At 44.2% G+C, this 25,655-nt stretch overlaps 1 protein-coding gene across 3 annotated transcripts in view; it reads right to left on the bottom strand.

The window, feature by feature from the left end:
* Positions 1–1,842: 1,842 nt before the first annotated feature.
* LOC115163200 (tyrosine-protein kinase BAZ1B) overlaps positions 1,843–25,655 on the bottom strand; it is a 35,412-nt gene continuing 11,599 nt past the window's right edge. For 2 of the 3 annotated variants that reach the window (XM_029714893.1, XM_029714892.1), the window contains 13 exons: positions 24,998–25,136; positions 24,624–24,769; positions 14,793–14,907; positions 14,533–14,631; positions 14,198–14,378; positions 13,767–13,952; positions 12,948–13,095; positions 9,824–9,967; positions 8,984–9,131; positions 8,533–8,651; positions 5,032–5,168; positions 4,794–4,900; positions 1,843–4,501 (listed from right to left, as the gene is read on the bottom strand). In XM_029714893.1, the coding sequence (XP_029570753.1) occupies positions 3,889–4,501; positions 4,794–4,900; positions 5,032–5,168; positions 8,533–8,651; positions 8,984–9,131; positions 9,824–9,967; positions 12,948–13,095; positions 13,767–13,952; positions 14,198–14,378; positions 14,533–14,631; positions 14,793–14,907; positions 24,624–24,769; positions 24,998–25,136 (2,282 nt within the window). In that variant the 3' untranslated portion in view covers positions 1,843–3,888. The remainder of the gene's footprint in view (positions 4,502–4,793; positions 4,901–5,031; positions 5,169–8,532; positions 8,652–8,983; positions 9,132–9,823; positions 9,968–12,947; positions 13,096–13,766; positions 13,953–14,197; positions 14,379–14,532; positions 14,632–14,792; positions 14,908–24,623; positions 24,770–24,997; positions 25,137–25,655) is intronic. The other variant, XM_029714894.1, reaches the window with a different exon arrangement.

The following is a 25,655-nucleotide window of genomic DNA, read 5'->3' as shown; positions in this document are numbered from 1 at the left end:
CCTCTCCGCCACGGGCCCTCTGCCCACCATCCCTCCCTCCCTCTCCGCCACGGGCCCTCTGCCCACCATCCCTCCCTCCCTCCCCGCCACGGGCCCTCTGCCCACCATCCCTCCCTCCCTCTCCGCCACGGGCCCTCTGCCCACCATCCCTCCCTCTCCGCCACGGGCCCTCTGCCCACCATCCCTCCCTCCCTCCCTCTCCGCCACGGGCCCTCTGCCCACCATCCCTCCCTCCCTCCCTCTCCGCCACGGGCCCTCTGCCCACCATCCCTCCCTCCCTCCCTCCCTCTCCGCCACGGGCCCTCTGCCCACCATCCCTCCCTCCCTCCCTCTCTCTCCGCCACGGGCCCTCTGCCCACCATCCCTCCCTCCCTCCCTCTCTCTCCGCCACGGGCCCTCTGCCCACCATCCCTCCCTCCCTCTCTCTCCGCCACGGGCCCTCTGCCCACCATCCCTCCCTCTCTCTCCGCCACGGGCCCTCTGCCCACCATCCCTCCCTCCCTCCCTCTCTCTCCGCCACGGGCCCTCTGCCCACCATCCCCACAAGCCCTCTGCCCACCACCCCCCCTCTCCGCCACAGGCCCTCGCCCTAGCACCCCCCCCCCACAACAGGCCCTTGCCCTAGCACCCCCCCCCCACAACAGGCCCTTGCCTAGCACCCCCCCCCCCACAACAGGCCCTTGCCCTAGCCCCCCCCCCCCACAACAGGCCCTTGCCCTAGCACCCCCCCCCCCACAACAGGCCCTTGCCCTAGCACCCCCCCCCCACAACAGGCCCTTGCCCTAGCACCCCCCCCCCACAACAGGCCCTTGCCCTAGCACCCCCCCCCCCCCCCACCAGGCCCTTGCCCCAGCCCCCCCCCCCCCCACAACAGGCCCTTGCCCTAGCACCCCCCCCCCCCCACAACAGGCCCTTGCCCTAGCACCCCCCCCCCACAACAGGCCCTTGCCCTAGCACCCCCCCCCCCCACAACAGGCCCTTGCCCTAGCACCCCCCCCCCCACAACAGGCCCTTGCCCTAGCACCCCCCCCCCCCCGCAACAGGCCCTTGCCCTAGCACCCCCCCTCTGCAACAGGCCCTTGCCCTACCACCCTCCCCTCTGCAACAGGCCCTTGCCCTACCCCCCCCCCTGCAACAGGCCCTTGCCCTACCCCCCCCCCCCTCTGCAACAGGCCCTCGCCCCCCCCCCCCCCCCCCCCCCTCTGCCACAGGCCCTCGTCCCACCACCCCCCCCCCTCTCTGCAACAGGCCCTCGCCCCACCCCTCTCTGCAACAGGCCCTCGCCCTACCACCCCCCCTCTCTGCCACAGGCCCTCTCCCTCCATGCAGCAGTGGAAAGTCTGGAGCATGTGTGCCTCACGAGTGACTAGGGATAATTACCTGGTGCCTCCGGAGAGGTCCAAGAACAACACAAGTGTCTGTAACTAAAAGAATGGTATGCTTCTCTGGGTGAGAGAGTGCAAGCCTAGTGAGACCGGACCAGAGAGCCCGACCGATGAAGCCCCACGTCAGTGTTCCAGCCGTCCCGACGAGGCAACGAAACCCTACAAACCTGAGACACAAGAGTTTCACTTGACTCCACAAAAGCTGTCTTAATAGGACAGTCATTCAGGTAAAGTCTTGTCCCCCCTCAGATGACAAGAAGCAGTTTTAATTCTGCAAGTGATCTTCAAACTAAGCATACATGTACTGGGTTGTAACCATCTTTCACAATGCATAGGACCTTTATCAACATTTACATTTCAGTCATTAAGCAGACAACTTAGAATCAGTGCATTCAACCAAGGAAGCTAAACCAACCAAAGTATAAAGACAGAAATAAGCAAGACACTAGAAAAGCGATACCATTGTATGATGTTTTATTAAAAAGTAAAGAAAACATACGTCAGCCTGGCTAACTCCTCCCCACAGGCAATGAGAGATCAGAAGGTGTACCATTGGCAGTGATGGCTAGGGGAAGATTATTTACCTAAAAAAAAGAAATAAAAATAAAAAAGGGGGAGATCTAAACTCCCATAGCCTTTATTGGGAATTCTTTACGTGAGCCCCACACCTGTCCAACCAATCCCGACCCCAGTTGAGACTATTAATATAAAACAAACAAAAAAAAGGTGTAAAATACTTTTTTAGTTCCTCCAGAAAGAAAGCATTTACAACAGACAGGCATCCTACTGAGGGCAGTCACTTTTGCAGTCATTTAGATTTGCACTTCCATCTATATACTCAATGTAATTGAACAGCCAACAATGAAATCCCAATCATCTCAGATACAGGAATTGAGTAGTACAAACAAAAACCTCAAAGCACTTTATAAAACTGCCCAAATTATAAAAACCAAAATGAAATCAGATCGTAGGATTGAGGATTCAATGACAGTGTTGGAAAACCTAACGTACTGCATAGAACAGCACATAACTGCATATACAGAACAGGGCATAGTCAAGACATCTGCATTGTAGATCAATACCTAACCTGCGACCTGTACATAGATACCCCAACACACCATCTGAGATTACTATAAGGATCTTAGCCCCTTTCCAAGGTGTCAGTATGGTACACACTCTAGTGATAGTAGAATGTGCATGAGGTTGTTAAGGAAAGGGATACGAACAAGACAAGAGGTTCTCACGAGAGCATGGCTTGCACTATGCTGGTTAAACGTATAGCGCCACCTGGTGCTAATGAATGGAAACAGACAAAGGAATTTGAAGCACAGGCAACCTGCTGCTGAAGAATGTGAACCTAACAACTCGTCCCATGGTCCACGACCCCTCCTCCACACACAGATCGCCTACCTCGGACTAGACCCCAACCAGACCTTGTATGGATGGCATGGCATAAAGATGACCGCTGACAAATCTTTGTGAAGGAGAAAGTGGTTACAGCTCACAAGTATTTCTCATACACTGCGTTTGAATCAAATTCAGCCAGATGTGCAACAAAACAAACACTCAACACGAAAATTACATTTAAAATCAACAAGCACGTTTCCATGCATCAACAAGCACGTTTCCATGGTTATCCTTGTATGTGGTTTAAACAGTGGTTTCAAATAATAAAAGCCTATAATGTCAATGAGACAGTAGACATGTGAAAATAAAGGCAGGCATAGTTTTACAGGGAGAGAACTCCAGGGCTGAGTTGAAGGAGAATCAACTACTCAACCTGAGGACATTATGAAGGTGAAAGGTTAGGTACCGCGGTGGACCAGGAATGAGACACTGCAGATCAACATGTGTTTCTGCATCCAGAACAGAGCCATCTGGAGAAAGAGGGGACTAAAATGTACTGTTGTTTTTACAATAGGTCTTTTCATTGTCAATAACATTGGAAACTGAATTGCATATGTAAACACCTGTATTATCTGGTTCAATGCTTAGGCAGAGTGATGGCTAGGCAGTGTGTGGCCTGAAGAAAGAATTCAGACGTGTACGCCAAGGGCTTTGGTGGCCTCACACAGCTGGGTTGCCCAAAGGCCAGTGTTAAGTCACGTCAAAAAAAGCAAAACCAGAGAATGATGACTGTACATCGACATAAATTAGTTCTATCCTGGACAACGGTTACAAGCCCATCTCTCACAGCCCAAGACGCAACTTTAAACCTGGGAGGATGACCACAATGTAAGGTGTGGGGGGGGGGGGGGGGGGGGGCTCTGACAAATCCTCTCGTCTTAAATGTAAATTTCTCGGTTTGAAAAATGTCAAATATTAAATCGCATTACAAATATAAATCAGTTTCTTTTTTTTACTAAAAAATATGAACAAAACCAAAATCACAAAAAACTCCATCTGAGAAGTTGAGCCCCATTTCCTCAAAATTGGGAGGTGGGTTCTGCTTCATTTAGGGGCAGAAATTTGAAAAGACAAAACAGAAAAAGCACCCTGGACTTCAATATGAGCGTTTTTGCCGCTTGGAATGTCGGTGGCCGGCCCTGTTCTCCTCGTCACTATCCCCGCCATCAGCCCCCCGCTGCAGAGTTCTCCGGTTGTTGCACTCCTCGCCATCGCTCTCCTGCTCCCGGTAGTCCCTCCGGCAGGAAGAGGCCCGCTTGCTCTTCCTCTTCGCGCTTCCCTCTTCCTCGCTCTCCTCCTCCTCTCTCCTCCTTTGCTCCACCACTGCTTTCCTGGGCCGACCCACCTTGCCTTTCCCATTCGGCATCTTCCGAACCTTTGGCGTCTCCTCTTCCTCCTCCTCATCCTCTGAGACCTGGGGGGTCCGACTGACTCTCTTCCGCTGGCGGCGGCGCAGGTAGCTGAGGCCGGGCAGCAGCTTGTGGAGCAGCTCGGTGAAGCTCTGCTCCGTCTTGGCCATGCAGGAGAGCACCGAGCTGCCCGGCTGGTTGTACTCCTCGGCGTTGGAGAACACCAGCTTGACGTCCTCCAGGAAGTCCTGGGCGTGCCGATACTGGCCCTCGCTGAACTTGGCCAGCATGGTCTGGAAGTCCATGGGGCTGGAGATGATGTCAAAGTAGTCCTCCGCCTCCTCTACTGACACCGGCTCTCTGGAGAGAGGACGGGAAGGTTAGGGGTCAGGTCTACCGTCTCAGATCAAGTTAGCTTGTTACCATTGCCATGGAATTCACATGGACACCTACATTGAAAATCTAAAATCAACTGTCTGATATCTATATAGTTAATGTCAATGTACGTTGTTACATTGAGATAGGAGTATAAGTCGAAAGTAGGTTGTACCATTCAAGCCATAGTTTAAACATTTTCAGGAGGCATTTCCCAGCTTCAAATGTTTCACTGCATGCCGGTCTAACTAACAGACTAGTAGTGCATCAGTCTCACCTGAACGGCCAGCTGTAGCGGAATTTGACCAGCTTCTGCAGAATTTCCTCGCACCTCTCCAGCTCCAGGGCTTGCCGACGCACACCTGTCTTTGAACTCTGACGCACCTGCAGCAAACCAAACACACCATAGTGTTGGGAAGGGGTCAAATAATCTGCATAGAAGCTGGCTTGCACCAGCGCGTCGGAGTCACCAGACCAAAGTCTTTATAATCATGAGCAATAGGATGTGTTCTCACCAGCTCGTCGAGGTCTGCAGGGCTGCTATGGGCAGCCCTCTGTTTCTTGGGTTTACTGGGGGGAGAGTGCTTCTTAGATCCACCCTTACTGGACGCCTTCGATGCTTTAGAGTGCTTGGTCTTCTTCCTTGATCTCACTGGGAAGAAGAAGAAAGAGTCTAGTTAAACACATACACCACTAGGAAAACATTTCAGTCAGCCCCATTTGTTGTACCTGTATGAACTGTAAGAATAGGGATGAAGATATAAATCAAAAGTTAAAATGGTCAAACATAAATCAGATTTTTTTTTTTTTTTTTAATCTTTCAATAGACATCCTAAAAACAGATGTCCTCTGGTCTAATAGGCTCATCAACGAGTCCAACTTCTCAGAGGGAGGGAGCTGTGTCTAGTCAAGAGACCTCAAAATGCACGAGGCCGTATCCTCTCTGTTTGGTTTGCAATGTTATTGCAGCACTATAACCACCAACCACCCCTGTCTTCCAAACCCAGTTGTGTGTGGTTGCCTTGCGTGCATGCCTAAACTCAGAGGATCCCTCTGCCACATACTGTCAGCCAAGCCGGGGGTGAACAGCCCGCCAGATCAAAAGGGGGTGGGGGACGACGACAACACTCAGACAATGAAGAGGGAAGAGAATAGGCTCGGAATACTGCACCACATTCCCATCTCTCTGGACACGCGAAATGGAAACGTGTCCATTGTTCGGGCTGTTCAGAGTTTTCCCTGGTCTGCTGGTCAGGATAGGAGACACTCTGGGCCCTAGTATTTATGTAAAACCACTGCTCCACAACAGGCCCTTCCCACCCAGTCTTAGACCCCTAGTCCACAGTTTTTCACTTCAGAGTTTATGGGCTTCCTGCCTTGGATTTTTTTTTCACATTTTATTGAGTTACAAGGAGGGATTGAAATAGATTTAATTGTGAATTTATCATTTATTTACATAAAATAGTGCGTAATGTCAAAGTGAAAATAATTCTAAAAATGAATACAAATTAAATAATTTAAAAAATAAACCCCTTTGCTTAGGCAAGCCCAAATTAGTTCATGGGCTCACTGTGTGAAATAGAGGTTGACAGGATTACTGAATGACCAACCCTTCCTCTATCCCTACCCCATACATAGTGCCTTCAGAAAGTATTCATACCACTTGACTTATTCCACATTGTGTTACAGCCTTAACTGAAAATGTATTAACCCCCCCCACATCTACACACAATATCCCATAATGACAACTTGAAAACATGTTTTTAGAAATTGTTGCAAACTTAATGAAAATTAAATCCAGGAATATCTCATTTACATAAGTATTTACACCCCCTCCGAGTCAATAAATTGGCAGCGATTACAGCTCTTCCTGGGTAGGTCTCTAAGCGCTTTCCACACCTGGACTGTGCAATACTTGCCAATTATTTTATTTTTTTAAATCTTTAACCTGTCAAATTGGTTGTTGATCAATGCTAGACAAGAATTTTCAGGTCTTGCCACAGATTTTCAAGTAGATTTAAGTCAACAAAGTACATAAACAAATACAATAAATAGGCCACTCAAGAACATTCACCATATTCTTGGTAAGCATCTCCAGTGTATATTTGGCCTTGTGTTTTAGGTTATTGTCCTGCTGAAAGGTGAATTCATCTCCCAGTGTCTTGTGAAAAGCAGACTGAACCAGGTTTTCATCTAGAATTTTGCCTGTGCTTAGCTCTATTCGATTTATTTTTTTATCCTGAAAAACTCCCCAGTCCTTAACGATTAAAAGCATACCCATAACATGATGCAGCCACCAATATGTTAAAAAATATGAAGTGGTACCCCGTAATGTGTTGGATTTGCCACAAACATAACACTTTGTATTCAGGACAAAAAGTGAATTGCTTTGACATTTTTTTGCAGCATTACTTTAGTGCCTTGTTGCAAAAAGGATGCATTTAAAAAATATATTTTTTTTATTCCTTCTTTTCCCTCTCAATTAGGTTAGTATTGTTGAGTAACTACAATGTTGATCCATCCTCAGTTCTCTCCTATCACAGCCATTAAACAAACTTTTAAAGTCACCATTGATTGGCATGAGCGGTTTCCTTCCTCTCAGGCAACTGAGTTAGGAAGGACACCTGTATCTTTGTGGTAATTGGGTGTATTGATACAACATCCAAAGTATAATTAATAACTTCACCATGCACAAAAAGATATTCAATGTCTACTTTTGTTTTTACCCACCTACCAATAGGTGCCCTTCTTTGCGAGGTGTTAGAAAATCTACCCGGTCTTTGTGGTTGAAATTCACTGCTCGACTGGGAGACCTTACAGACAATTGTATGTGTGGGGTACAGAGATGAGGTAGTCATTCAAAAATCATGTTAAACACTTATTGCACACAGAGTGAGTCCATGCAACTTATTAACCACATTTTTACTCCTGAAGTTATTTAGGCTTGCCATAACAAAAGGGATGAATACTTATTGACTTGAGTCATTTCAGATTTTCCTTTGTAAAAATGTCTAAAAACATAATTCCACTGACAAATCTAAATTTAATCAATTTTAAATTCAGGCTGTTACAACAAAATGTGGAAGAAGTCAAGGAGTGTGAATCAAATATTGAATTTCAAGCACAGATTCAACTACAAAGACCAGGGAGTTTTTCAGAAGCCTCAAAGATGGGCAGTGATTGGTAAGTAAAATGGGTAACAATAAAAATCCGACATTAAATATCTATATTAAGCATTGTCAAGTTAATAATTATGCTGTGGATGATGTATTAAACCACCCAGCCACAAAGATATAGTCATCCTTCTGAACTGAAGGACAAGAAGGAAACTGCTCAGGCATGTCACCAAGAAGCAGTAGGTGATGGGAGAAAACTGAAGATGGATCAACAACATTGTAGTGACTCCACAATAATGACCTACATGACAGAGTGAAAAGAAGAATACATATATACATAATACAAATGCTTCCTTTTATCACAGCAAAGGAATACACTGTTTGGTCTAAATTAAAAGCCTCATGTTTGGGACAAATCAAACGCATCACTGAAACTGCCTCCTTATTGTCAAGCATGGTGGTGGCTGCATCATGGTATGGGTACGCTTGACATCCGCAAAGACTGGGGAGTTTTTCCAGATAAAAAGAAACGGGATGGAGCTAAGACCAGGCAAAATCCTAGAGGAAAACCTTCAGTCTGCTTTACACCAGACACTGGGAGAGAAATTCACCTTTCAGCAGGACAATAACCTATAACACAAAGCCAAATCTACACCAGAGTTTCTTACCAAGAAGACAGAATATTCCTTATTGGCCAAGTTACAGTTTTTTGGCAAGACTCCCACTAAAATGTAATAATAACATTTTTATAAAAGAAATCACCAAGGGGGTGAATACTTATGATAGGCACTGTAGCTAGGTTGGAAAAAAACCTGCACATGTTAGCCACCCTGCTCTTGTTAGTACTGTTACATTGGGTTATGATAAGTAAGGCTCCTCACAAGGGTCAATAATACTCACAGCTGTGGCCCACGGCCTTGTAATCAGCATCCCCCTCGTCATCTTCATCAGAGTCCTCCGATTCAGACTCCTCTTCCTCCTCTTCATCCTCCTCTTCCTCAGTGTCCTCGTTGTAGTTTCTGGAACAACAAGTAGCCACCAGCATTCTATGTTAAAGCGCATTCATCCAATTGGTACCCAACAACCACCCAACCAGCAAACACAGGCTTCTTTCTTTACACGCTTTAGGTTTGGAAGAACATCTGAAACTAGGAACAGAATTGTACGATTTTGGGGGGCTCATCAGTGGAGTCAAAATAATAAAACAAGTATTTTCCAAGTGGCCTATACAGTACCATCTTCAGATTGAAATGGCTTGCTTATCGTGTTTGACGAGGAACAAGAAAGTTTAGACACAGCTAAGTCTTTAATCCTCCAGTGAAGTGATGCGTTTTATTGTGTGACCCCCTACCTTCCGCGGGAGCAGCGTCTTTGCACGGCAGGCTGGCAGGCGGGGCACAGCCACTCCCCCTGGGGGATGCGGTAGAGGGCGGGGCGCAGACAGAACAGGTGGAAGGCCTTGTTGCACTCGTCACACAGGATGAGCTTGTCATCCTCACCTGAAGACAAGAGAGATTATCATCACAAACAGACTCAGTAAAGAGTCATTAACTCAAGACAATGAAATGTGTATACATAAAGTCATTCATATGAAATAAGGAGAAGCCTCTGTACGGAGTGCGTGTGCAAAAGCTCCAACTGAGCAAACAAAAAATACCCGCGCTGCATCCCTCACAGCCCAGGACTCACACCTACAAGTTAGGGCCAGAGGTGGTTACTGATTAGAGGTGGAGGAACTATTTGACAGGGACAGGTGTGACAAAATAAATCTGAGTGGTACACAAAAAGGGCTAGGGAGTAGAGGATGATATGGGATTGGGCCAAGAAGATGCCCCAAGACATCCAGGGTCATTTGGCTAAGGCACAGTTTGCAATGAGACAGGTGGTCAAACCCCCAGGGAGAAGGGGCCCAGAGTGACTTTTGTTTCACTCATTAGCTCTACCAAAACAAGCATTCACCATAATAATTTGTAACCTATATAAAATCAGTCTCATTTCCAAATATCTGCAGTTCAAGATAAGGCTACAAGTCATGGCTAACCTGAAATCACTGGGTAGGTTTCCACTACACCAACTCTGCTAATGTCAGATCAGCAACATGGATAGGAGGGAGCGGTGTATTTTCATACAGGGCCTTGAGTATTGTACTTCTACTTACAGTAATTGGTGCTTATATTACATCATTACTTACATTGCCTTATACTGTAGTATCCTACTGCTAGTTCACCATTAGTGACACTACCCTGTCCCTGCTCTGGGCTCATCCCCCTGCCCTGCCTGGGACTGGGGCTAACTATGTCCCGCAGCACGAGGACTGGAGGTATCAGCCCTGTCCCTGGAAAGAGTACAGGTTGTTATTGGAAGAGAGAATGTGTTCCAATAAGATAACTGGTTAAATCAAGGTAATATATTTACTAGAGCAAAGGTCAACACTTAGCTGATGATAACTTCTCTTCTGTCATTCAAAGACTCCATATATTAGTTACTCATGTCTTTCTGCCTGTTCGAGGTCTGACTCCAAGGCCAAAATGTGAAAGATAATGTCCTCAATCCTAGAGGTCGACAGATTAATCGGAATGGCTGATTAATTAGGGCCAATTTCAAGTTTTCATAACAATCGGTATTTTTGGACACCGATTTGCCAAATTATTTTCTTCCTTTTTTTCTTTAACTAGGCAAGTCAGTTAAGAAAACATTCTTATTTTCAATGATGGCCTAGGAACGGTGGGTTAACTGCCTTGTTCAGGGGCAGAATGACAGATTTTTACCTTGTCAGCTCGGGGATTCGTTTTTGCAACCTTTCGGTTACTAGCCCAACGCTCTAACCACCTGCCTTACATTGCACTCCACGAGGAGACTGCGAGGAGGCTGACTACGTGTTACCTTGGCTTCTTGCTGCCCTCGCGTAAGTTACTAGCTAGCATTAAACTTACCTTATAAAAAAACAATCAATCTTAACATAATCACTAGTTAACTACACATGGTTGATGATATTACTAGTTTATCTAGCGTGTCCTGCGTTGCATATAATCGATGCGGTGCCTGTTAATTTCTCATCGAGTCACAGCCTACTTTGACAAATGGGTGATGCTTTAACAAGCGCATTTGCGAAAAAAAGCACTGGCGTTGCACCAATGTACCTAACCATAAACATCAATGCCTTTCTTTAAAATCAATACACAAGTATATATTTTTAAACCTGCATATTTAGTTAATATTGCCTGCTAACATGAATTTCTTATAACTAGGGAAATTTTATCACTTCTTTTGCATTCCGTGCAAGCAGTCAGGGTATATGGAGCAGTTTGGGCCACCTGGCTCGTTGCGAACTGTGTGAAGTCCATTTATTCCTAACAAAAGGCTGTAATTAATTTGCCAGAGTTGTACATAATTATGACATAACATTGAAGGTTGTGCAATGTAACAGCAATATTTAGACTTAGGGATGACATCTGTTAGATGAAATACAGAACGGTTCCGTATTTCACTGAAAGAATAAACGTTTTGTTTTCGAAATGATAGTTTCCGGATTCTACCATTTTAATGACCAAAGGCTCGTATTTCTGTGTGTTATGTTATAATTAAGTCTATGATTTGATAGAGCAGTCTGACTGAGCGATGGTAGGCACCAGCAGGCTCGTAAGCATTCAGTCAAACAGCACTTTTGTGCGTTTGCCAGCAGCTCTTCGCAATGCTTCAAGCATTGTGCTGTTCATGACTTCAAGCCTATCAACTCCCGTGATTAGGCTGGTGTAACCGATGTGAAATAGCTAGCTAGTTAGCGGGGTGCGCTAACTAGCTAGATTGATTTTATTGATGTATTATATTAAGTTAAAATAAGTGTTCATTCAGTATTGTTGTAATTGTCATTATTACAAATAATACATTGAAAAAAATGGGGGGAAAAAGAAAATCAGCCGATTAAAATCGGCATCGGCATTTTTTGGTCCTCCAATAATCGGTATCGGCATTGATAATCATAATCTGTCGACCTCTTTTGGATTTTTCTATGCTACCCGACTGTCTAACTTTCATTTGATGACTGTAGCAAGCTTCAGAGTAAAACACATTTCACTGTAGCGGGTGTATGTGACAAAAAAAAGATATTTTTACAGAGACTAAATCTAGGTCATTATTTTATTTATTTTAACCCCTTATTCCTCGCCAATTTTGTGGTATCCAATTGGTAGTTCGTCTCGTCTCAATGCTGCAACTCCCGTACGGACTCAGAGAGGCAAAGGTCGAGAGCCGTGCGTCCTCCGAAATACAACCCAACCAAGCAGCACTGCTTCTTAACATAATGCCCACTGAACCCGGAAGCCAGCTGCACCAACGAGTCGGAGGAAACACCGTACAACTGGCAACCGTGTCAGCGGGCACTGCGCCCGGCCCGCCACAGGAGTCACAAGTGCACAATGGGACAAGGATATCCCTGCCGCCAAACCCTCCCCTAACCCGGACAACGCCGGGCCAATTGGGTCTCCCGGTCGCGGCCCGACTGCGACAGAGCCTGGACTCGAACCCACAACCTCTAGTGGCACAGCTAGCACTGCGATGCAGTGTCTTAGATCACTGCGCCACCCGGGAGGCCCAGGTCATTATTTCTACAGTCTCCATTTACTTCTAGTAATTTCAATGTCGATTGAGATTGTATTTCCCCTGAAATGTTTGTTTATACATTTTTTTACTCAAACCACCTCGCGGGCCGGATTGAAATGGGCTCGTGGGCCTTGTTGGACACCCCTGCTTTAGTGGGTAGTTGTTTGGATGCAAGGTGATTTGTGGATCGCCAAGTCTTCACAGGACCTTGCTCAGGCAGATCATCTCCAACAGGCAGGAAATGACAGTCAAATGCTGTAGTGTAGATCAGGGTTTCCCAAACTCTATCCCTGGGTGTCTGTTTTGGTTTTTGCCCTGACACTACACAGACGATTGAAAGAACCAACTCCTCATCAAGCTTAGATTATTTGAATCAGTTGCGTAGTGTTAGGACAAAAACCAAAACTTGCATCAAGGGGGGACCCCAGGACCGTGTTTGGGAAACCCGGGTGTAGATGACTCAATACTGTGAAAAGTGTTCTTGACGAGACGTCGGGGCATGGTGCTCTACCGCCACCTAATGATAGATTCCAGCACTACATACATACTGTCCCCCCCCCCCCCTCATCTGATTGACTTTAGTGTTCAAATTAGATCCACTTTTAGGATACCATCTTCAATTGTTTCTTAATAATTGGAATGCCCTTTTCCATTGACACCATTTAAAATTCCACGTTCAGTTTTCAGACAGCTCCAGGACATTGACGATCACCCACCTTTCCTGCGGCACACCTTGCAGCGTGCGTTCTCCGCCGACATGTCCCACTTGATGCAGGCGTCCAGCATGCCCAGCAGCACGTGCATCCGGGAAAAGGTCTGAGCCTCACGGATCGCCGTCTTCCATTTCTCGACTGCCGTCGCCACCTGCACAGCAAACAAATGACTATTATTGACTTTGTTTATTTAATCTCTTATTTTATCGATTTTTACAGAAAAAAGTGTGTTTAAAATGCACTTTAAATAAACATTTATTTGATTTGAAAAGACAGTCCTCCTTAAGTTCAAATACAGCTTGGGGGTAGAAGCAGCCCTTTAAAACCAGATCAAGGAACATATTACCCTAGCTTCAATCCTTAACCATTAGCAGGATGAAGAAACATCGGATTCTGGATTAGTCGTTAGGAATACCCCTTTCATATACAGATACAAATCACACTTTACCATACCATCTTCTTTATACCATCTTTTGCTTATACCTGAAAGAGGTAAGGGGTAAAAATAAAATAAAAACATGCTAGATTTACAACCCACCTCGAGACCTAGGTCATGAAACCTGTATTTTCAGACCCTGTAACCAAAAAAAACTGGTAATGGGTCTGTGACAATAGAGCTGTTTTACGCAGGTAAATTCAATAACACTATTGTTTAATACCTTCGGAATATGAATTGCAAACAGGCCCCATGGTTTAACCCCCCCACCATACAAATTGCCAGTTACGCACTGATATGTATAAAAGGGGTTACATTTGAAAGGGGGTTGCCTTGGTTTTAATTACAGGTAACATACCATGTTATGTCTAATAGGTATTACTCACCCTGGCCTCCTCTGCCAGCTTCTTCTCCTCATCCACCTCCTCAGTCTTCCTGCTCTCCTCCCCTTCCTGCTTCTTCTTCTTCTTCTGCTTGGGGGCCATAAAGCCCTGCAGGAACTTCTTGATGACACAAGCCTGGAGAGTGATGACACACTCCCCAAAGTCCTTCAGGTTCTCCAGGTCACGCACCTGAACACACACAAAGAGAAAGAGGTCAGAGGGGAATGGTAAAGTTCAGAGGTCATATTTTGCTGAATGTGCAAGGCACAAAGTCAAATACAGGTAAATGGGCATTGAGGAAGATCTTGATAAAGTCAGTAGATACAAAATAATGTGTATGCCCATTAGTGTTTCCTGACCATACGACCCGACAAGTGATCAGGATAAAGTCCTGATTCCAAACATGTCAATTGATTGTATGAATAAATAGTTACCTTCTTCTCAAACTCATCCATGCTGTCGTCCATGTAGCCCAGGCCGCCCTTCTGGAGGCGCGAGGCCACCTCGATAACGTCGCTGCGCATGTACTTGAGCAGCTCCTGATGGCCGTCGCAGTTCCTCAGCCCCGGGTTCCCCTTGCGGGCCAGGTTGATAGAGTGGAGAATGTCCTGGTACCTGTCAGCGTACAACACCCAGTCAGTCAGTCAGTCAGACTAACTCACACACATACCTGATCCATGTGACCTAACCAGGATAAACTCTGGGCTATTTGCATAAATAGGACAAGATAAAAAAGGGAATGTAGAATGTAACGCTCATGTCTCCTCACCTGACTTGCAGCTTGGTCTTCAGCTCGCTTTCTCTCACACCCTGTGCATGGAGGCTCTCCACCAGGTCATCAAGGTCCCGTGGAGCATCACACACAAACCTTCAACACAACACAAGCTTGGTGTAATCACATAGTATGTCCTAAAACAAATATAATCATCTGCTCTCTGGTGTAAGTATCGTTTCAACATTGTTATTGAAAGACAAATCTTTTTAGTTATCAAGTCAACCAACGACCATCTCTGCCAGTGAGTTTCTTACCAGAGGTTCTGTCCCTGGTTGGGAGTGGTGGTCTCTATGCAGACGGCGGCTGGCGCCCCCTGGTGGGCTCCCTCGCTCAGAGCACCATCTAGGCTGCCACCGTCGTCCTCAACATCTGCAGGACCAGCAACAGAATAGGGTCATTTTCAGTAGGCACAAAACCAAACTTGATCAATAGGAATAGCTTATTTTTCTAGTTTTTCTACAGTGTGCCCTATTGTATATGACCCAGGTTTAACGCTGCAACCACTACAAGATCATCTACAACTAATAATATCACTCAATTATATTTAGGGGTTCACAGCAAAGCTGTGAAACATTGTTATTCTCTGAATTCCAATAATTTTTTGGGACATGGTCAAATAACTCAAAGCATAGATTGGTAACGTTTCTAAGTTGGCACACAGAAACTACAGGACGAGTAATTTAGTCAAAAAGAATGCCACTGATTGGCCTACAAGTGGCACTGTTATAAGCAGAGACTAAACTTTGTATGTAGGCGTCTTTTACATGCTGAACAAATTTGCCTCAAGGGCCCATAATCCTCTATTTTGGAAATTTGGGGAAAGAAAATCAAATTCGGTACGTAGGCCTCTCTTAACTTCAGGGTTCATACACATTGACAGATGGAATTTCATGACTTTCAAATCAATTTCCACGAGCAACCGTTAGCGACGTCTCTATGTGCATGTAACAAAAGTATGCTTAATGTGGTATTGACACAGAGGCTACTCTCTGATCCCATGTACCATCTCCTGTCGTTGTGGAAGGCACTTAACCCCCAACAAAAGTAGAATACCAGTTAGGCAGCTCTATAAAACACGTGGTCAACACTCAGCCTGGAAAGCTACTGGGTGTGCAGGCTTTTCATCAAGCCCTGCTCAAACAGAGGGGGGCTGGAATAACAGCCTACACACTGTCCTGTATAACATTGCGACATTACATCTAAATAATTTACACCTTTTGAAATAATTCACTCATTTAATACATCAGATCAAATGGCCATGGTAGGCTACACATCTTTTTATTCAGCTGAAGCAAGCCCACAAGTTTTCAGTAAAATGTACCTTTTTAGTTTAGTCATATTTATCTTAGTGCTTACTTTGCAGGGCTGACTAGAATCTATTGAGTTGCAATGTCCCATACATTGGATACCTAAATCAACTGGAAGTATCTACAAATGTTTTGAAGCCACATAATCCAAAAGAAAGGCTACATCTAATATTTTTTTCCACCTATATTACGGTTTCCAATTCACATTTTGAGTCACATTCGACTCATCGCGATTGAACCAAATCCAAATTAATACAATGGCGAAGTGAAACGCTTGTTGTAAAAAATAACCGTTTAAAATGAACCAACTTTGTATGGCCTTATTCACAAGTGTCGATGGAAAGTTTTTTGGGACATGCCGACAACATATGATAATAATAGCTAAAAAGTTTGAACGATATGTTTTGAATTGGCTACCTAGCTATTTGATTGTTCTTTATCATATTCTATAGGCTATAGAGTGCCTTTGGAAAGTATTCAGACCCCTTGACTGTCCACATTATTACGTTACAGCCTTATTCTAAAAATGTATTATATATATATATATATATATATTTTTTTTTATCCTCAGCAATCTACACACAGTAGCCCATTATGACAAAGTGAAAACAGGTTTAGACATTTTTGCTAATTTATTAAAAATAAAACTGAAATACCTTATTTACATAAGTAATCAGACCCTTTGCTTTGAGACTAAATTGAGCTCAGGTGAATCTTGTTTCAATTGATCATCCTTGAGATGTGTCTACAACTTGATTGGAGTCCATCTGTGGTAAATTAAATTGATTGGACATGATTTGGAAAGGCACACCTGTCTAGATAAGGTCCCACAGTCAACAGTGCATGTCAGAGCAAAACCCAAGCCATGAGGGCGAAGGAATTGTCCGTAGAGCTCCGAGACAGGATTATGTTGAGGCACAGATCTGGGGAAGGTTACCAAAACAATTCTGCAGCATTGAAGGTCCCCAAGAACACAGTGGCTTTCATCATTCTTAAATTGAAGAAATTTGGAACCACCAAGACTCTTCCTAGATTTGGCTGCCCAAACTGAGGAGAGAAGGGCCTTGGTCAGGGTGGTGAACAAGAACCCAATGGTCACAGACAGAGCTCTTGAGTTCCTCTGTGGAGAAGGGAGAACCTTCCAGAAGGACAACCATCTCTGCAGCACACCACCAATCAGGACTTTATAGTAGAGTGCCCAGACAGAAGCCACGCCTCAATAAAAAGCTTATGACAGCCTGCTTGGAGTTTGCCAAAAGGCACCTAAAGAATCTATGACCATGAGAAACAAGATTCTCTGGTCTGATGATACCAAGATTGAAGTCTTTGGCCTGAATGCAGTGTCACTTCTGGAGGAAACCTGGCACCATCCCTACGGTGAAGCATGGTGGTGGCAGCATCATGCTGTGGGGATATTTTTCAGTGGTAGGGTGTCTGGAAGACTAGTCAGGATCGAGGCAAAGATGAACAGAGCAAAGTAGAGAGAGATCCTTGATGAAAATTCTGCTCCAGAGCGCCCAGGACCTCAAACTGGGTTGAAGGTTCACCTTCCAAGAGGATAACGACCCTAAGCACACAGCCAAGACAACACAGGAGTCTCTGAATGTTCTTGAGTGGCCCAGCCAGAACCCAATCGAACATCTCTGGAGACGTGAAAAGAGCTCCACATCCAACCTGACAGAGCTTGAGAGGATCTGCAAACAAGAAATGGGAGAAACTCCCCAAATACAGGTGCGCCAAGCTTGTAGCGGCATACCCAAGAAGACTTGAGGCTGTAATCGCTACCAAAGGTGCTTCAACTAAGTAAAGGGTCTGAATACTTATGCAAGTGTGATATTTCTGCTTTATCATTATGGGGTATTGTGTGCAGATTGATGAGGAAAAATAATTTAATACATTTTAGATTAAGGCTGTAACCTAACAAAATGTGGAAAAAGTCAAGGGGTCTGAATACTTTCCGAAGGCACTGTATATAGGCCTACCTGCTACTGCAATGTCTGACTGTCTCTTGTTCCTTGAGCAACGGACCACTCGTCTCGCATGCAGGTGATGCACGCAAACAGACACGCTAAAGTGTTATTATGATCCTGGTTTATATGTTGATTTTTATTTGATAAAATATGTAACCGTGCCTAAATAAATTACCTTAAGAGATGGCGGGCAGGCCTCTGTACTCTAGTTATGAATGGATGTCCTTCTGCACTGTATGATATATGCAACTGGCAGCACAAAAGCCGAGCACAGAAGTCAGAGATATACTGCAGACGGTAACTTCGATTCTAAACTACATCAAACCACAACCACTGCGCGAACGCCTGTTTGCAAACTATGTGGGGTTATGGGATCAGAGCATGACAATGTTCCATTTCATACCGAGGCTTGGTGGTTATCAAGAGGGAGTGTTTACATTTTTCATATTGAGAGAGGAACTGTTGTCTTTCACAATGGGTATAAAAAAAATGAGACTTTGTGTAATGAAAAGAAAATGTCTCCTTGCTTATGTAACAGATATGGGAAACTGAACGAACTGAACACAAGCATCATGCAAGTGTTTTGGTTCGTCGCAAAGGGAATACCCTGAGGTCTCCCTCCGAGCATTAATGCCATGTTGAAAACAACTGGGAACATGAAAATAAAAAAAGAGCTTGAACGGTCATCCAACTCAGAATTCCAACTCGGGAAGTCGGGCCTCTTTCTAGACCTCAGACTTGCTGACCTGAAGATCACCGACGTCATGATTTCACCTCATGTTTTTCCTGAGTTCCCAGTTGTCTTGAAGCACCATCAAACTCATGTGTGAAGCTGGGTTAAGTGCTCTCATCTGCATTAAAACCAAAAATGTATCCAGGTTGGATTTGAGAGCAGAGATGCACACTGTCGACTACACTCCATGGTTTTCAGAAGCTCCGATGCGACATGCAGATAATGTGTCTTATGTCAGACTAATTTGCTACTGACTGTCATAGCCGCACGTTAAAAGTATGTGACTGTGAGTTGACTGCCATAAACATTGGCTGTTAATAATTACATACTTTCTCTCCCCCCCAAATGGTTGGAGTCGCAAACATTTTCAGATATCAAAATGGGGTAGTTGGCCAAAAAGTTTAGGAACCCCTAGGTTAAGAGATAAATAAGGAAAGTAGACTTTACGTGCACATTAAAATCTTTTGTAAATCCACTCCACAATGGCTTATCAATGTCAAAGTTTCAAGTTGATATGCTAAAAAAATAAGGAAACTATTAACAACTTACTTTGACTATGTAACGCTAATGCTCAGAATAATCATGGACTAAAAGTCAGATTTACTCAAAATGTCTTTGGTTGACTAGAGGTCGACCGATTATGATTATTCAACGCCGATACCAATTATTGGAGGGCCCAAAAAAGCCGATACCGATTAATCGGCTGTATTTTTTTGGTTTTGTTATAATGACAATTACAACAATGCTGAATGAACACTTATTTTAACTTAATATAATACATCAATAAAATCAATTTAGCCTGCAAAAACAAAAGTGTTGGAGAAGAAAGTAAAAGTGCAATATGTGCCATGTAAAAAAGCTAACATTTAAGTTCCTTGCTCAGAACATGAGAACATATGAAAGCTGGTGGTTCCTTTTAACACGAGTCTTCAATATTCCCAGGTAAGAAGTTTTAGGTTGTAGTTATTATAGGAATTATAGGACTTTCTCTCGATACGATTTGTATTTCATATACTTTTGACTATTGGATGTTCTTATAGGGACTTTAGTATTGCCAGTGTAACATAACAGTATAGCTTCCGTCCCTCTCCTCGCTCCTACCTGGGCTCGAACCAGGAACACATCGACAACAGCCACCCTCGAAGCAGCGTTACCCATGCAGAGCAAGGGGAATAACTACTCCAAGTCTCAGAGCAAGTGACGTTTGAAACGCTATTAGCGCGCACCCCGCTAACTAGCTAGCCATTTCACATCGGTTACACCAGCCTAATCTCGGGAGTTGATAGGCTTTAAGTCATAAACAGCACAATGCTTGAAGCATTGCGAAGAGCTGCTGGCAAATGCACGAAAGTGCTGTTTGAATGAATGCTTACGAGCCTGCTGGTGCCTACCATCGCTCAGTCAGACTGCTCTATCAAATCATAGACTTAATTTTAACATAATAACACAGAAATACGAGCATTTGGTCATTAAAATGGTCGAATCCGGAAACTATCATTTCGAAAACAAAACGTTTATTCTTTCAGAGAAATACGGAACCGTTCTGTATTTTATCTAACAGATGTCATCCCTAAGTCTAAATATTGCTGTTACGTTGTACAACCTTCAATGTTATGTCATAATTATGTACATTTCTGGAAAATTAATTACGGCCTTTGTTAGGAATATATGGACTTCAAAGTTCACGAGCCAGGCGGCCCAAACTGCTGCATATACCCTGACTGCTTGCACAGAACGCAAGAGAAGTGACACAATTTCCCTAGTTATAAGAAATTCATGTTAGCAGGCAATATTAACTAAATATGCAGGTTTAAAAATATACTGCTCAAAAAAATAAAGGGAACACTTAAACAACACAATGTAACTCCAAGTCAATCACACTTCTGTGAAATCAAACTGTCCACTTAGGAAGCAACACTGATTGACAATACATTTCACATGCTGTTGTGCAAATGGAATAGACAACAGGTGGAAATTATAGGCAATTAACAATAAAGGAGTGGTTCTGCAGGTGGGGACCACAGACCACTTCTCAGTTCCTATGCTTCCTGGCTGATGTTTTGGTCACTTTTGAATGCTGGCGGTGCTTTCACTCTAGTGGTAGCATGACATGGAGTCTACAACCCACACAAGTGGCTCAGGTAGTGCAGCTCATCCAGGATGGCACATCAATGCGAGCTGTGGCAAGAAGGTTTGCTGTGTCTGTCAGCGTAGTGTCCAGAGCATGGAGGCGCTACCAGGAGACAGGCAAGTACATCAGGAGACGTGGAGGAGGCCGTAGGAGGGCAACAACCCAGCAGCAGGACCGCTACCTCCGCCTTTGTGCAAGGAGGAGCAGGAGGAGCACTGCCAGAGCCCTGCAAAATGACCTCCAGCAGGCCACAAATGTGCATGTCTGCTCAAACGGTCAGAAACAGATACCACCCTCATGGAGTGAGGGCCCGACGTCCACAGGTGGGGGTTGTGCTTACAGCCCAACACCGTGCAGGACGTTTGGCATTTGCCAGAGAACACAAAGATTGGCAAATTCGCCACTGGCGCCCTATGCTCTTCACAGATGAAAGCAGGTTCACACTGAGCACGTGACAGACGTGACAGAGTCTGGAGAAGCCGTGGAGAACGTTCTGCTGTCTGCAACATCCTCCAGCATGACCGGTTTGGCGGTGGGTCAGTCATGGTGTGGGGTGGCATTTCTTTGGGGGGCCGCACAGCCCTCCATGTGCTCGCCAGAGGTAGCCTGACTGCCATTAGGTACCGAGATGAGATCCTCAGACCCCTTGTGAGACCATATGCTGGTGCGGTTGGCCCTGGGTTCCTCCTAATGCAAGACAATGCTAGACCTCATGTGGCTGGAGTGTGTCAGCAGTTCCTGCAAGAGGAAGGCATTGATGCTATGGACTGGCCTGCCCGTTCCCCAGACCTGAATCCAATTGAGCACATCTGGGACATCATGTCTCACTCCATCCACCAACGCCACATTGCACCACAGACTGTCCAGGAGTTGGCGGATGCTTTAGTCCAGGTCTGGGAGGAGATCCCTCAGGAGACCATCCGCCACCTCATCAGGAGCATGCACAGGCGTTGTAGGGAGGTCATACAGGCATGTGGAGGCCACACACACTACTGAGCCTCATTTTGACTTGTTTTAAGGACATTACATCAAAGTTGGATCACCCTGTAGTGTGGTTTTCCACTTTAATTTTGAGTGTGACTCCAAATCCAGACCTCCATGGGTTGATAAATTGGATTTCCATTGATTATTTGTGTGATTTTGTTGTCAGCACATTCAACTATGTAAAGAAAAAAGTATTTAATAAGATTATTTCATTCAGATCTAGGATGTGTTATTTTAGTGTTCCCTTTATTTTTTTGAGCAGTTTATATACTTGTGTATTGATTTTAAAGAAAGGCATTGATGTTTATGGTTAGGTACATTTGTGCAACGACAGTGCTTTTTTCACAAATGCGCTTGTTAAATCATCACCAGTTTGTCGAAGTAGGCTGTGATTCAATGAGAAATTAACAGGTACCGCATCGATTATATGCAACGCAGGACACGCTAGATAAACTAGTAATATCATCAACCATGTGTAGTTAACTAGTGATTATGTTAAGATTGATTGTTTTTATAAGATAAGTTTAATGCTAGCTAGCTAGCTAGCTAGCAACTTACGCGAGGGCAGCAAGAAGCCAAGGTAACAGGTAGTCAGGAGCCTGCGTGCACAGGAGCCTGCGTGCACTCCTGCCACGCAGGCTCCTTATGGAGTGCAATGTAAGGCAGGTGGTTAGAGCGTTGGACTAGTAACCGGAAGGTTGCAAAAACGAATCCCCGAGCTGACAAGGTAAAAATCTGTCGTTCTGCCCCTGAACAAGGCAGTTAACCCACCGTTCCTAGGCCATCATTGAAAATAAGAATGTGTTCTTAACCTGTGTGGGCTAGGGGGCAGTATTTTCACGGCCAGAAGAAAAACATACCCAATTTAAACAGGTTACTACTCTGGCCCAGAAACTAGAATATGCATATTATAGTAGATTTGGATAGAAAACACTCTAAAGTTTCTAAAACTGTTTGAATGGTGTCTGTGAGTATAACAGAACTCATATGGCAGGCAAAAACCTGAGAAAAAGTCAACCAGGAAGTGGAGGATCTGAGAATTGTAGTTCTTTCTAGTCCCTTTCGAAACTACAGTATCCGTGGGGTTACGTTGCACTTCCTAAGTCTTCCATTGGCTGTCTAAAGCCTTCAGAAAGTGGTTTGAGCCTTCTCCTGTGACTGGGCAGAGTATAGGAGCTCAGTTTCTGAGTGGACTGCCTGGCAACAAAGGGATTGGATATGCGCGGTCACGCGAGCACGCTGTTCCTTCTTTTTCTCCTTGAATGAATACGCTATTGTCCGGTTGGAATATTAATCGCAATTTTACGTTAAAAATACCATAAAGATTGATTTTAAACAGCGTTTGACATTCTTCTAAGTACGGCAATGGAACATTTTGACTTTTCGTCTCTGGTTCCGCGCTCGCGCGTTATGCCTTTGGATAAGTGATCTGTACGCACAAACAAAACAGAGGTATTTGGACATAAATATGGATTATTTGGAACAAAAACAACATTTCTTGTGGAAGTAGCAGTCCTGGGAGTGCATTCTGACAAAGATCAGCAAAGGTAAGAGAATATTTCTAATACTAATTCTGAGTTTAGGTTGCCCCGAACTTGGCGGGTGTCTGAATAGCTCGCCGTGATGGCTGAGCTATGTACTCAGAATATTGAAAAAAATTTGCTTTCTCCGTAAAGCTATTTTAAAATCTGACACAGCGGTTGCATCCAGGGGTAGTCTATCTATAATTCTTTAAATAATTGTTATATATTTTGTCAACGTTTATGATGAGTATTTTTGTAAATTGATGTGCACATTCACCGGACGTTTTGGTGGGAATACATTATCTGAACATCACGCGCCAATGTAAAATGCTGTTTTTGGATATAAACATGAACTTTATCGAACAAAACATACATGTATTGTGTAACATAATGTCCTATGAGTGTCATCTGATGAAGATCGTCAAAAGTTAGTGCTTCATTTAGCTGTGTTTTGGGTTTTATTGACATGTCCTTGTTTGGAAAATGGCTGTGTGATAATTTTTGTCTATGTACTCTCCTAACATAATCTAATGTTTTGCTTTCGCTGTAAAGCCTTTTTGAAATCGGACAATGTGGTAACATCAAGGAGAAGAGTATCTTTAAAATGGTGTAAAATAGTTGTATGTTTGAGAAAGTTGAATGATGACATTTTGTTGTTTTTGAATTTGCCGACCTGATATTTCACTGGCTGTGTCCCGCAGGTCTAGCGTCCCACCAAGCCCATAGAAGTTGACTGACTTGCCTAGTTAAATGTAATATTTTTTTTTAAGAAATATTTTTAAAATAAATAAATATTTAAACAAAAACAAAAAACGCTGTCCAAAAATACCGATTGTTATGAAAACTTGAAAATCGGCCCTGATTAAATCGGCCATTCCGATTAATCGGTCGACCTCTACTTTGTACGCATCACAATAGCCCCTGAAGAGTTTAAGAAAATAACACTGATGTATTCAAAGATTGTCACACTAGACCAAGATGCATATTAGCTCTTACACTAATATGCTAAAAATACTTTAAAAATCAACTCACGAACCATATGACATGTAGGCCCATGGTTCAAGTCCTACCTACGTTTTTAAAAAAAGCAAAGGGATTGGTCAAAAGATGGCTGAGTTATTGACAAATCAGATGTGTCCATTTAAACCACTAAATCCACCCCACAGTGGACTATTAACTTGAAACTTGTCGTTGCTATCATGGACATCCACCCCCCAAAAAACACCAAATTTGGTATTGATATCTAAAACAAGGAAACTATAAGCAACTTCTTTGCACATGTAACGCTAATGCTCAAAATCATCTGCAATACGTCATTGCTGCTCACAGCTATATTTATTAATTATATTGCTTTACGCTTCTGGGACATGAGGCACTAAACATAGTACAGCTTCTGGTTTGCAGACTCTCAGACGTGATGACAGTGTAATAACTCACCGTTAGTCTCCTCTTTGGTGGCCTCCTCGTCTTCAGGCTCGGCTGTAGCCTCTTCCAGGGTGAGGGTGTAGCTATAGTCAATGCTCTCATGCACCCAGCCCTTCTCTATGTACAGGCCAGGCACCACATCAGAAAACAGCCAGTACCTAACACAGACCCAAAGAGCTGAAAGGTCAATACCGACGGTAATATAAACCAACAGTGACATTAAATTGGTTTACATTTGACATATTTGTTGATTCCTAATATATCCAATGTCTTGGGACCGTTGAGGATGCATGCACTAAACCATATCAGTGATGTGCACGTATCAAGAGTACACTGTAAATGAAACACCTGAACCTGTTGTGCACCATTGAAGTGTGCATGCTGACCTGTTATGGTTTCGATCAGTTCCCAGTGGGATTCTCCTCAGCACCAGTTTGGATTTGGCGATGCCGTCCTGGAAGGCCTTCTCTGCTGCAGCCTTCTGCTTGCGGACACGCTCCTCCTCGGCCCCCTTCTCCATGCGCTCTGAGGGGAGAGAAACGGCATTATTTGAGCCGGTGACACTTAAAGGCACATAACAGAGCATTCCCATTGCATAAATCACCTATGCACCCATGATCTCAGCATTGTTTGGCTCAAATTCAACCATAGTTCTCATCTTTTCTAATTGTCCTCCACGACAAAATCGGGGCGAGGACTTTGGATCTGTCTCCGTCTGTTAGTACGTTAGTCACACGCAACCTCAGACCATATTGGCCCCATTTTGACAAAACTTGTGTGAATGATGAGTCTTACTATAGAGATCTGGAATTTACAAAATTACACTGATTGGTCAGATGGTGGCGCTGTAACAAGAGATTGAAAATGATAACTTTGAAAGGTCAAACTCCTCAACCTGTTTGACTTACACAAAGAACATAATTGCCTCAGGGACTCATAAGATCTGTCATGATGGAAATTCCACCATTATGAATTTGCGAAAAACACTTCACTATTCTTCTGGCACCGACTGACCGATCTACACAAAACTTGATGTGGCATCTA

This window comes from Salmo trutta, chromosome 26, assembly GCF_901001165.1.
Source record: "Salmo trutta chromosome 26, fSalTru1.1, whole genome shotgun sequence".
NCBI lineage: Eukaryota > Metazoa > Chordata > Actinopteri > Salmoniformes > Salmonidae > Salmo > Salmo trutta.
The sequence above is the reverse complement of the archived record's forward strand: the minus strand, read 5'-3'. Positions and strand labels throughout refer to the sequence as shown.